Source organism: Pseudophryne corroboree, chromosome 10, assembly GCF_028390025.1.
Source record: "Pseudophryne corroboree isolate aPseCor3 chromosome 10, aPseCor3.hap2, whole genome shotgun sequence".
Lineage (NCBI taxonomy): Eukaryota > Metazoa > Chordata > Amphibia > Anura > Myobatrachidae > Pseudophryne > Pseudophryne corroboree.
The window spans coordinates 328221465-328235114 of NC_086453.1; the positions used below are offsets into that span (position 1 = coordinate 328221465).

The 13650-nt window shown below is 48.3% G+C and overlaps 1 protein-coding gene across 1 annotated transcript in view; it reads left to right on the top strand.

The window, feature by feature from the left end:
* Positions 1–3104: 3104 nt before the first annotated feature.
* MPZL2 (myelin protein zero like 2) overlaps positions 3105–13650 on the top strand; it is a 66753-nt gene continuing 56207 nt past the window's right edge. Inside the window, exon 1 of the mRNA XM_063943591.1 lies at positions 3105–3203. Within this exon, the coding sequence (XP_063799661.1) occupies positions 3149–3203 (55 nt within the window). The 5' untranslated portion in view covers positions 3105–3148. The remainder of the gene's footprint in view (positions 3204–13650) is intronic.

Consider the following 13650-nt stretch of genomic DNA (forward strand, 5'->3'; position numbering starts at 1 on the left):
GGGGTAAAATCCGGAAAAGTCTGGACCATACGGGGAAGCTGTAATATCTCCCTCCCTGATGATGGCTGTCAATGGTGATGGGTTTTTGAGCCAACCACCACACTGTAAACGGGTTACCCGGGTCGGATTCATGTGCAAAAACCCGGGATTGTCATGTCAGTGGGTGTAAGTTTCACAATGCATGGATATTGGACCCTATTCAGGTTGAGTAGCAGATTCTAGGGGTAATTCAGATCTGATCACTGGGCAGTGATTTTTTCAGCCCTGCGATCAGACAGTCGCCGCCTACAGGGGGAGTGTATTTTCTCTGTGCAGGCGTACGATCGCATGTGTAGCAGAGCTGTACAAACTGACTTTCTGCAGTCTCTGCGCAGACCAGGACTTACTCAGCCGCTGCCATCACATCAGGCAGATCAGAACCGGATTTGGCCTCAGACACCCTCCCTGAAAACGCTTGAGCCCGCCTGCGTTTTCCCTGACACTCCCAGAAAACGGTCAGTTGCCACCCACAAACGGCCTCTCCCTGTCAATCTCCTTGCGATCGCCCGTGCAAATGGATGTTTCGCACCATCCCGTCGCAGGGCGCCGATGCCCGTTGCAGCCTTGCGACGCGCCGGCGCAGTGCGGTGCTTACGCATGCGCAGTTCGGATCTGATTACCCACTGTGCGAAAACGCGCAGCAACGATCAGATCTGAATTACCCCCATTGCTGCTCAGTACAATCGCATACTGGGGCCGTACAGCATGCCAACTCCCGCCCAGTGCTGTGATCGCATCGCTGACCTGAGAATTGCAGATGTCCCCTTGCATACGTAGCAGCCACACCGTCGCCATTTTACTCATCGGAGCGGCTGCGTGTGACGTCACGCAGCTGAAAATGGTCCAGCCACGCCTGCATTGGCGTGACCACTCCCCTGCAATGCCGAAATACATCCTCCCAGGATGCGATTGCATTTTGACCCCCGTGCACGCGCGTTTGCACTGCTGGCATGCACAGATGGACGTAAACGGGCAAACTGCGTGTGTGCAGCAGTAGCGACTGCTGCTGAATGACCTCCATTGTCTTTTTATAAACTTAGCAGCTATACTTCGTGACTAAGATGTGCACACTATGTGGAAAATATTGCATGGTTGGGACATATATGTGATTTTTATATGATTTTATAGTAACATTACTACAAATGAAGGATTACACTTACACTAAATAGTTTCTATTAAAATAAAAACAACAATTTTATGCATAAATGTTATTATACAGTGAGGACAGATTATCTCATATAGGGGTTAATGTTATTGCTCCAGATGCACCATACTTTGGTTTGTTTACATGCGCAGGCCCAGCAGAGTGGGGTGCCGCCGGCAAGGGCAGTACCCACCGTGACAGGAAAGTTCACTGTACTGAACACAGCTGGAGGACATCCCGCCGGCATTCTACTTTCGGGGTCCATTTATGAAGTAACGGGTTTCAGTCACGATAATTTTATGTTTGAATCACAACAATAAGAGATGATGTACCGCCAGCACGTATCATCTAACACACTGGGGTTCCGATAGGAGGCAGTCACTGATGTGCAAAAGTAAAGTGATTGAATTAGCGTGAGAGGATGCGCTACTGCTCATGTGAGTGATGTAGCCCATAGGCTATGTAAAGATGCCCTAAGCTTCCGGGGCCAAGTACGAAATGTAAAGCTTGGTTTATTTCAAATTTTAGCACCCCTCCACAGGAACCTGCAAATTAGTTTTCATAAATATGCCGCATAGTCTCATAAAGAGATATTGTGCCCAATTCAGACTATATAGCTGTTGTGCGTCTTCGCCCAGCGGGCGATTACCGAACTACTGCGCATGCATATGCACCACAATGCGCAACCGCGTCGCCAAAGAGCAACAGGATGGTGCGAAAATTTAAATTGGTCGGCTGTTCACAAGGTGACTGACAGGAAGTGGACATTTGTGGGTGGTAAGTTGGTAACTGATCGTTTTCTGGGATTCTCAGGAAAAACGCAGGCGTTCCCAAGCGTTTTCAGGGAGGGTGTGCGATGTCAGCTCTGGCCCCGATCAGCCTGTTTGGATCGCACTGTAGGAGTAGGTCCTGGGCTACACACACACTGCACAGTATGGAAAAAACATTCGATGGTGAGTGTGATGCGAGCAGTTTTGCAGATGTCCGCTGACTGAGGGGAATTTTCGCACAACGTACACAAGCAATCGCACACTTGCAAATTTTCACTCCCCCTGAGCGGTGACAATCTGATCGCAGGACAGTGGGGGTCATTCCGAGTTGATCGTAGCTGTGCAAAATTTTGCACAGCTACGATCATCTTTCCTGACATGCGGGGGGACGCCCAGCACGGGGCTATTCCGCCTCGCATGTCAGTCCAGCCCCCCTCACAGAAGTGCAAAGGCATCGCACAGCGGCGATGCCTTTGCACTTCAGAAGTAACTCCCGGCCAGCGCAGCTTTAGCGTGCTGGCCGGGAGCTACTCCTTGCCCGCAGCGGCTGCGTAAGACGTCACGCAGCCACGGCGGCCCGCCCCCCGTTCGATCCAGCCGCGCCTGCGTTGGCCAGACCGCGCCTACGAAATGCCATTTCGCCCCCTCCCGCCCATCGATCGCCTCTGCCTGTCAATCAGGCAGAGGTGATCGCTATCCTACAACAGCCTTCAGCCGTCCCGCAGGCGCGCTATGGCGCCAGCGCATGCGCAGCAGGGACCCGTTCGCTCTGCTGCGTTAAAACGCAGCGAGCGAATGGGTCGGAATGACCCCCAGTGTAATTTGCAGCACAGCGATCAGGTCTGAATTAGGCCCACTGTATATTAGCAATAATGACTTGATATATAGTGATCAATATATCTGATTCCTTCCTAGAGTTGCAATGTGACTGTGACCCAGTCACCCAGGTGAGCTCTGTGGAACGTGGATTATATCTCTTACTATTTTAAACATGACGGAAACATATTCCACATTCTGCTCAGTATTCTATGTGACAGTCACACCTGTCTGTAGCTGGCTGTAACAGATTGCATGTAAATGCCCAGAACTCCACCCAGTGTAACCAGAGCTGCTGATACAGGTGGGAACACCACTCCCCGCCGCAACCTGTACAGACATTTCTCTGGAGAGAGTCTCCGGAGTACACTGAGGAATCATGACTGCTCTGAGGTGCTTCCGTCTGGCCGTCCACATATCCCTGTTTGTCTCAGGTAAGTTGGTACAGGTTACCAAACCCCCAGGGTATTCACACAGTGACATGGCAGAGGGAGTGGCCGCACACTGAGTCCACTGGATGTACTGAACTGGGAGAAACTACAGGGCAGCAGCTGGGACACTTATTAATCTGGACGTTGTCCCTTTAGAATCATGCGCCTATAGGACTACTGCAATGCAATTGTTATTTTTACTGCTCTGCATTTTACTGGCAATAGGTCCTTGCACCACGCACATATATGTCCCAACAGCTGGAGTTGAAGGAGTTAAGTCAGGTATACAGCTCCTATATCTCAGGCCTTGGCGTAATCCAGAGTTACACAATAACCACACTCTGAGGCTTGAGGTTGAGCTCTGGCAAACAGTGAAAGGCAGGGAAGCTGATTGGTTAATTTGTGACTCAACACAATGGAACTATTAATTAGGCATTGTACAGATATGATGCGATGACTTACCCGTCATTATCACCGTTGCCGGTGTCACGCTAAGTTATAAGATCACTATTCCTATGTTTTACACCATGCTGGCTGCACGTTTATCATGTTCTTAAATATTTACTTTTATTAGTAAATGTTACTACCTGCTATTACATATAACACTATAAGGGGCAGATTCATTCATTTTCGGGTCTTACTTAGACCCGATAACTATAATTTCTTATTGCTGCTGTTTGTGGTAATAAGAAATGAAAACTGGCCAGGAGGTAATAATGGCACTCATTCCGAGTTGTTCGCTCGCAAGCTGCTTTTAGCAGCTTTGCACACGCTAAGCCGCCGCCTACTGGGAGTGAATCTTAGCTTCTTAAAATTGCGAACGAAAGATTCTCAAAATTGCGATTACACACCTCTTAGCAGTTTCTGAGTAGCTCCAGACTTGCTCGGCATCTGCGATCAGTTCAGTGCTTGTCGTTCCTGGTTTGACGTCACAAACACACCCAGCGTTCAGCCAGACACTCCTCCGTTTCTTCAGCCACTCCCGCGTTTTTCCCAGAAACGGTAGCGTTTTTTCGCACACACCCATAAAACGGCCTGTTTCCGCCCAGAAACACCCACTTCCTGTCAATCACATTACGATCACCAGAACGAAGAAAAAACCGTGAGTAAAATACCTAACTGCATAGCAAATTTACTTGGCGCAGTCGCAGTGCGAACATTGCGCATGCGCACTAAGCGGAAAATCGCTGCGATGCGAAAAAAAATTACAGAGCGAACAACTCGGAATGACCACCCATATACACATGCAGGGACAGAGTGAAATGATCGCTACTGTGATCGTGTCACTTCTATATCAGGACCCCGCAGTGCTACTGTGGATTGGCGATCCATTGGCTGTGCATATTCTCTCGCAATTCCCAGTAATATCTGTGGTACTGTAAGTAACCCCATATACGGCAGCTATCGCCATGTGAAGATGGTGTTAGCTCCTGTGGCCAAGCTCCAGAATGTGACGCACTTCTGTGTTGCAGAACACATGCTAATGGAACGGGATCCGGTCTGAAGATCGACACTGTCTAGGGCGACAATGTTTAGGTCGACAATCACTAGGTCGACAGGGTTGGAAGGTCGACAGGGTTTCTAGGTCAACATGTGTTAGGTCGACAGGTCAAAAGGTCGACATGAGTTTTTGAAAGAAATTTTTTTTTTTACTTTTTCATACCTAACGATCCACGTGGACTATGATTGGAACAGTATTCTGTCCGAGCGAAGCGAGGCACCTTGCCCCGAAGCATAGCGAGCCATGCGAGGGGACACGGTGCACTAATTGGGGTTCCCCGTCACTCTACGAAGAAAACTACACACAAAAAAAAACAAAAAAACTCATGTCGACCTTTTGACCTGTCGACCTAGGACATGTAGACCTAGAAACCCTGTTGACCTTCCAACCCTGTCGAACTAGTGACTGTCGACCTATAGTGGTCGACCTAGACACTGTCGATCTAATGATTCACACCCATCCAGTGTGGTGGGTGCAAGATCTATCTGTCCTAAGGCTGGTGCAAGTCCGCAGCGATAATGATGGTGGACATGAAACCAAACATAAGAACAGGACGGGGTGTAATCAGGATGTCTGCGTTCGCGATGTCGACAGCAGAATGTTGAATTTCACCCAGTTACAATGACGATATTCCACATGTCCACTTTTGCAAAATGTTGACATGGTTAAAACGTTGACACACAATACGATTAAATTATCAAAATGCGACAAACTTAGCATTCAGGTGTCGACTTTCTGACAGTGTCAATATTTTCCAAGGGTCCAATTCAGACCTGATTGCAAAAGCAAAATCTTTCTCTAATGGGCAAAACCATGTGCACTGCAGGGATACGGTCATTAGGTCGACAGTCAGTAGGTAGACCACTATTGGGCGACAGGGTCACTAGGTCGACATGGTCATTAGGTCAACATGTACTAGGTCGACAGTTCCAAAGGTCGACATGAGTTTTTCACTTTTTTCTTTCTTTCAATTTTTGAACTTTTTCATACTTTACAATCCACGTGGACTACAATTGGGAATGGTAACCTGTGATGAGCGCAGCGTGGCACCTTGCCCGAAGCATGGCGAGCGAAGCGAGACATGTGAGGGGACACGGTGCACAAATTGGGGTTCCCAGTCACTGTACGATGAATACGACACCAAAAAATAGTAACAAAAAAACTCATGTCGACCTTTTGACCTAGTTCATGTCGACCTAATGACCATGTCGACCTAGTGACCCTGTCGGCCTAATGCATGTCGCCCAATAATGGTCGACCTAATGACTGTCGACCTAAGTTGTGTTGACCCAACGAACCATACCCACACTTCAGGGGGGGCAGGTGTAACATGTGCAGAGAGAGTTAGATTTGGGTAGTGATGAGCGGGTTCGGTTCCTCGGAATCCGAACCCGCCCGAACTTCACCCTTTTTTGCACGGGTCCGAGCAGACTCGGATCCTCCCGTATTGCTCGGTTAACCCGAGCGCGCCCGAACTTCATCATCCCGCTGTCGGATTCTCGCGAGACTCGGATTCTATATAAGGAGCCGCGCGTCGCCGCCATTTTCACACGTGCATTGAGATTGATAGGGAGAGGACGTGGCTGGCGTCCTCTCCGTTATAGTAGAACTATAGTAGAACTTAGTTAGTTATAAATTGTGGGGAGGATTGGGGACGGGGAGCAGCTGTTAGGGAGTGCAGGGTTTTGAGTTTAATTAATCCGTTGTTTCTCTGCCTGAAAAAAAACGCTCACTCAGTGTGCTGCACTGCTGCATGATATATCTGTGCTGAGTGCACTGCTCACACTGCCTAATTGTGGGGACTGGGGAGCAGTTATAGCAGGAGTACAGTGCACAGTTTTGCTGACAGTGTCCACCAGTCCAGTATACGTTTGTCTGCCTGAAAAACACTGTGTTTTTTTTTCTTTCTTCATGCTAGTTTGTTTAGCAGTCTGCTGACAGTGTCCACCAGGTCCGTTATACAGTATATTATATATATAATTAAGCACTAAGCAGCAGTATGGTAGGCCACGGCTGTACCTACCTCTGTGTCGACTCGTCACTCGTCGTCCATAAGTATAAGTAATACTATCCATCCATCTACATTGTATACCTGTGGTGTTTTTTTTTCTTTCTTCATACTAGTTTAGCAGTCTGCTGACATTGTCCACCAGGTCCGTTATACAGTATATTATATTTATATATAAGCACTAAGCAGCAGTACGGTAGGCCACGGCTGTACCTACCTCTGTATCGACTCGTCACTCGTCGTCCATAAGTATAAGTAATACTATCCATCCATCTACATTGTATACCTGTGGTGTTTTTTTTTTCTTTCTTCATACTAGTTTAGCAGTCTGCTGACACTGTCCACCAGGTCCGTTATACAGTATATTAGATTTATATATAAGCACTAAGCAGCAGTACGGTAGGCCACGGCTGTACCTACCTCTGTGTCGACTCGTCACTCGTCGTCCATAAGTATAAGTAATACTATCCATCCATCTACATTGTATACCTGTGGTGTTTTTTTTTCTTTCTTCATACTAGTTTAGCAGTCTGCTGACACTGTCCACCAGGTCCGTTATACAGTATTTATATTTATATATAAGCACTCAGCAGCAGTACGATAGGCCACGGCTGTAGCTACCTCTGTGTCGACTCGTCACTCGTCGTCCATAAGTATAAGTAATACTATCCATCCATCTACATTGTATACCTGTGGTGTTTTTTTTTCTTTCTTCATACTAGTTTAGCAGTCTGCTGACACTGTCCACCAGGTCCGTTATACAGTATATTATATTTATATATAAGCACTAAGCAGCAGTACGGTAGGCCACGGCTGTACCTACCTCTGTTTCGACTCGTCACTCGTCGTCTATAAGTATAAGTAATACTATCCATCCATCTACATTGTATACCTGTGGTGTTTTTTTTTCTTTCTTCATACTAGTTTAGCAGTCTGCTGACACTGTCCACCAGGTCCGTTATACAGTATATTATATTTATATATAAGCACTAAGCAGCAGTACGGTAGGCCACGGCAGTACCTACCTCTGTGTCGTCACTCGTCCTTCATAAGTATAAGTAATACTATACTATCCATCAATCTACATTGTATACCTGTGGTGGCTTTTAGTTGTGCGCAAAATATGGAGAACAAAAATGTGGAGGTTAAAAAAATAGGGAAAGATCAAGATCCACTTCCACCTCGTGCTGAAGCTGCTGCCACTAGTCATGGCCGAGACGATGAAATGCCATCAACGTCGTCTGCCAAGGCCGATGCCCAATGTCATAGTACAGAGCATGTAAAATCCAAAACACAAAAGATCAGTAAAAAAATGACCCAAAAATCAAAATTAAAAGCGTCTGAGGAGAAGCGTAAACTTGCCAATATGCCATTTACGACACGGAGTGGCAAGGAACGGCTGAGGCCCTGGCCTATGTTCATGGCTAGTGGTTCAGCTTCACATGAGGATGGAAGCACTCATCCTCTCGCTAGAAAAAAGAAAAGACTTGCGGCAAAAGCACAGCAAAGAACTGTGCGTTCTTCGAAATCCCAAATCCCAAAGGAGAGTCCAATTGTGTCGGTTGCGATGCCTGACCTTCCCAACACTGGACGGGAAGAGCTTGCGCCTTCCACCATTTGCACGCCCCCTGCAAGTGTTAAAAGGAGCACCCGCAGTCCAGTTCCTGATAGTGAAATTGAAGATGTCAGTGTTGAAGTACACCAGGATGAGGAGGATATGGGTGTTGCTGGCGCTGGGGAGGAAATTGACAAGGAGGATTCTGATGGTGAGGTGGTTTGTTTAAGTCAGGCACCCGGGGAGACACCTGTTGTCCGTGGGAGGAATATGGCCATTGACATGCCTGGTGAAAATACCAAAAAAATCAGCTCTTCAGTGTGGAAGTATTTCAACAGAAATGCGGACAACAGGTGTCAAGCCGTGTGTTGCCTTTGTCAAGCTGTAATAAGTAGGGGTAAGGACGTTAACCACCTCGGAACATCCTCCCTTATACGTCACCTGCAGCGCATTCATAATAAGTCAGTGACAAGTTCAAAAACTTTGGGCAACAGCGGAAGCACTCCACTGACCAGTAAATACCTTCCTCTTGTAACCAAGCTCGCGCAAACCACACAACCAACTCCCTCAGTGTCAATTTCCTCCTTACCCAGGAAAGCCAATAGTCCTGCAGGCCATGTCACTGGCAAGTCTGACGAGTCCTCTCCTGTCTGGGATTCCTCCGATGCATCCTTGAGTGTAATGCATACTGCTGCTGGTGCTGCTGTTGTTGCTGCTGGGAGTCGATCGTCATCCCAGAGGGGAAGTCGGAAGACCACTTGTACTACTTCCAGTAAGCAATTGACTGTCCAACAGTCCTTTGCAAGGGAGATGAAATATCACAGCAGTCATCCTGCTGCAAAGCGGATAACTGAGGCCTTGACAACTATGTTGGTGTTAGACGTGTGTCCGGTATCCGCCGTTAGTTCACAGGGAACTAGACAATTTATTGAGGCAGTGTGCCCCCGTTACCAAATACCATCTAGGTTCCACTTCTCTAGGCAGGCGATACCGAGAATGTACACGGACGTCAGAAAAAGACTCACCAGTGTCCTAAAAAATGCAGTTGTACCCAATGTCCACTTAACCACGGACATGTGGACAAGTGGAGCAGGGCAGACTCAGGACTACATGACTGTGACAGCCCACTGGGTAGATGTATTGCCTCCCGCTGCAAGAGCAGCAGCGGCGGCACCAGTAGCAGGATCTCGCAAACGCCAACTCGTTCCTAGGCAGGCTACGCTTTGTATCACCGCTTTCCAGAATACGCACACAGCTGAAAACCTCTTACGGCAACTGAGGAAGATCATCGCAGAATGGCTTACCCCAATTGGACTCTCCTGGGGATTTGTGACATCGGACAACGCCAGCAATATTGTGCGCGCATTACATCTGGGCAAATTCCAGCACGACCCATGTTTTGCACATACCTTGAATTTGGTGGTGCAGAATTATTTAAAAAACGACAGGGGCGTGCAAGAGATGCTGTCGGTGGCCAGAAGAATTGCGGGCCACTTTCGGCGTTTAGGCACCGCGTACAGAAGACTGGAGCACCACCAAAAAACCCTGAACCTGCCCTGCCATCATCTGAAGCAAGAGGTGGTAACGAGGTGGAATTCAACCCTCTATATGCTTCAGAGGATGGAGGAGCAGCAAAAGGCCATTCAAGCCTATACATCTGCCCACGATATAGGCAAAGGAGGTGGAATGCACCTGTCTCAAGCGCAGTGGAGAATGATTTCAACGTTGTGCAAGGTTCTGCTGCCCTTTGAACTTGCCACACGTGAAGTCAGTTCAGACACTGCCAGCCTGAGTCAGGTCATTCCCCTCATCAGGCTTTTGCAGAAGAAGCTGGAGGCATTGAAGGAGGAGCTAAAACAGAGCGATTCCGCTAGGCATGTGGGACTTGTGGATGGAGCCCTTCATTCGCTTAACCAGGATTCACGTGTGGTCAATCTGTTGAAATCAGAGCACTACATTTTGGCCACCGTGCTCGATCCTAGATTTAAAACCTACGTTGGATCTCTCTTTCCGGCAGACACAAGTCTGCAGAGGTTCAAAGAACTGCTGGTGAGAAAATTGTCAAGTCAAGCGGAACGCGACCTGTCAACATCTCCTCCTTCACATTCTCCCGCAATCTCCTCCTTCACATTCTTCCGCAACTGGGGGTGCGAGGAAAAGGCTACGAATTCCGAGCCCACCCGCTGGCGGTGATGCAGGGCAGTCTGGAGCGACTGCTGATTAGAGATGAGCGCCTGAAATTTTTCGGGTTTTGTGTTTTGGTTTTGGGTTCGGTTCCGCGGCCGTGTTTTGGGTTCGAACGCGTTTTGGCAAAACCTCACCGAATTTTTTTTGTCGGATTCGGGTGTGTTTTGGATTCGGGTGTTTTTTTTAAAAAACACTAAAAAACAGCTTAAATCATAGAATTTGGGGGTCATTTTGATCCCAAAGTATTATTAACCTCAAAAACCATAATTTCCACTCATTTTCAGTCTATTCTGAATACCTCACACCTCACAATATTATTTTTAGTCCTAAAATTTGCACCGAGGTCGCTGTGTGAGTAAGATAAGCGACCCTAGTGGCCGACACAAACACCGGGCCCATCTAGGAGTGGCACTGCAGTGTCACGCAGGATGTCCCTTCCAAAAAACCCTCCCCAAACAGCACATGACGCAAAGAAAAAAAGAGGCGCAATGAGGTAGCTGTGTGAGTAAGATTAGCGACCCTAGTGGCCGACACAAACACCGGGCCCATCTAGGAGTGGCACTGCAGTGTCACGCAGGATGGCCCTTCCAAAAAACCCTCCCCAAACAGCACATGACGCAAAGAAAAAAAGAGGCGCAATGAGGTAGCTGTGTGAGTAAGATTAGCGACCCTAGTGGCCGACACAAACACCGGGCCCATCTAGGAGTGGCACTGCAGTGTCACGCAGGATGTCCCTTCCAAAAAACCCTCCCCAAACAGCACATGACGCAAAGAAAAAAAGAGGCGCAATGAGGTAGCTGACTGTGTGAGTAAGATTAGCGACCCTAGTGGCCGACACAAACACCGGGCCCATCTAGGAGTGGCACTGCAGTGTCACGCAGGATGTCCCTTCCAAAAAACCCTCCCCAATCAGCACATGATGCAAAGAAAAAGAAAAGAAAAAAGAGGTGCAAGATGGAATTGTCCTTGGGCCCTCCCACCCACCCTTATGTTGTATAAACAAAACAGGACATGCACACTTTAACCAACCCATCATTTCAGTGACAGGGTCTGCCACACGACTGTGACTGATATGACGGGTTGGTTTGGACCCCCCCCAAAAAAGAAGCAATTAATCTCTCCTTGCACAAACTGGCTCTACAGAGGCAAGATGTCCACCTCATCTTCACCCTCCGATATATCACCGTGTACATCCCCCTCCTCACAGATTATCAATTCGTCCCCACTGGAATCCACCATCTCAGCTCCCTGTGTACTTTGTGGAGGCAATTGCTGCTGGTCAATGTCTCCGCGGAGGAATTGATTATAATTCATTTTAATGAACATCATCTTCTCCACATTTTCTGGATGTAACCTCGTACGCCGATTGCTGACAAGGTGAGCGGCGGCACTAAACACTCTTTCGGAGTACACACTTGTGGGAGGGCAACTTAGGTAGAATAAAGCCAGTTTGTGCAAGGGCCTCCAAATTGCCTCTTTTTCCTGCCAGTATAAGTACGGACTGTGTGACGTGCCTACTTGGATGCGGTCACTCATATAATCCTCCACCATTCTATCAATGTTGAGAGAATCATATGCAGTGACAGTAGACGACATGTCCGTAATCGTTGTCAGGTCCTTCAGTCCGGACCAGATGTCAGCATCAGCAGTCGCTCCAGACTGCCCTGCATCACCGCCAGCGGGTGGGCTCGGAATTCTGAGCCTTTTCCTCGCACCCCCAGTTGCGGGAGAATGTGAAGGAGGAGATGTTGACAGGTCGCGTTCCGCTTGACTTGACAATTTTGTCACCAGCAGGTCTTTCAACCCCAGCGGAAAGAGAGATCCAAGGTAGGCTTTAAATCTAGGATCGAGCACGGTGGCCAAAATGTAGTGCTCTGATTTCAACAGATTGACCACCCGTGAATCCTTGTTAAGCGAATTAAGGGCTGCATCCACAAGTCCCACATGCCTAGCGGAATCGCTCCCTTTTAGCTCCTTCTTCAATGCCTCCAGCTTCTTCTGCAAAAGCCTGATGAGGGGAATGACCTGACTCAGGCTGGCAGTGTCTGAACTGACTTCACGTGTGGCAAGTTCAAAGGGCATCAGAACCTTGCACAACGTTGAAATCATTCTCCACTGCACTTGAGACAGGTGCATTCCACCTCCTATATCGTGCTCAATTGTATAGGCTTGAATGGCCTTTTGCTGCTCCTCCAACCTCTGAAGCATATAGAGGGTTGAATTCCACCTCGTTACCACTTCTTGCTTCAGATGATGGCAGGGCAGGTTCAGTAGTTTTTGGTGGTGCTCCAGTCTTCTGTACGTGGTGCCTGTACGCCGAAAGTGTCCCGCAATTTTTCTGGCCACCGACAGCATCTCTTGCACGCCCCTGTCGTTTTTTAAAAAATTCTGCACCACCAAATTCAAGGTATGTGCAAAACATGGGACGTGCTGGAATTTGCCCATATTTAATGCACACACAATATTGCTGGCGTTGTCCGATGCCACAAATCCACAGGAGAGTCCAATTGGGGTAAGCCATTCCGCGATGATCTTCCTCAGTTGCCGTAAGAGGTTTTCAGCTGTGTGCGTATTCTGGAAACCGGTGATACAAAGCGTAGCCTGCCTAGGAAAGAGTTGGCGTTTGCGAGATGCTGCTACTGGTGCCGCCGCTGCTGTTCTTGCGGCGGGAGTCCATACATCTACCCAGTGGGCTGTCACAGTCATATAGTCCTGACCCTGCCCTGCTCCACTTGTCCACATGTCCGTGGTTAAGTGGACATTGGGTACAGCTGCATTTTTTAGGACACTGGTGACTCTTTTTCTGAGGTCTGTGTACATTTTCGGTATCGCCTGCCTAGAGAAATGGAACCTAGATGGTATTTGGTACCGGGGACACAGTACCTCCAACAAGTCTCTAGTTGGCTCTGCAGTAATGATGGATACCGGAACCACGTTTCTCACCACCCAGGATGCCAAGGCCTCAGTTATCCGCTTTGCAGTAGGATGACTGCTGTGATATTTCATCTTCCTCGCAAAGGACTGTTGAACAGTCAATTGCTTACTGGAAGTAGTACAAGTGGGCTTACGACTTCCCCTCTGGGATGACCATCGACTCCCAGCGGCAACAACAGCAGCGCCAGCAGCAGTAGGCGTTACACGCAAGGATGCATCGGAGGAATCCCAGGCAGGAGAGGACTCGTCAGAATTGCCAGTGACA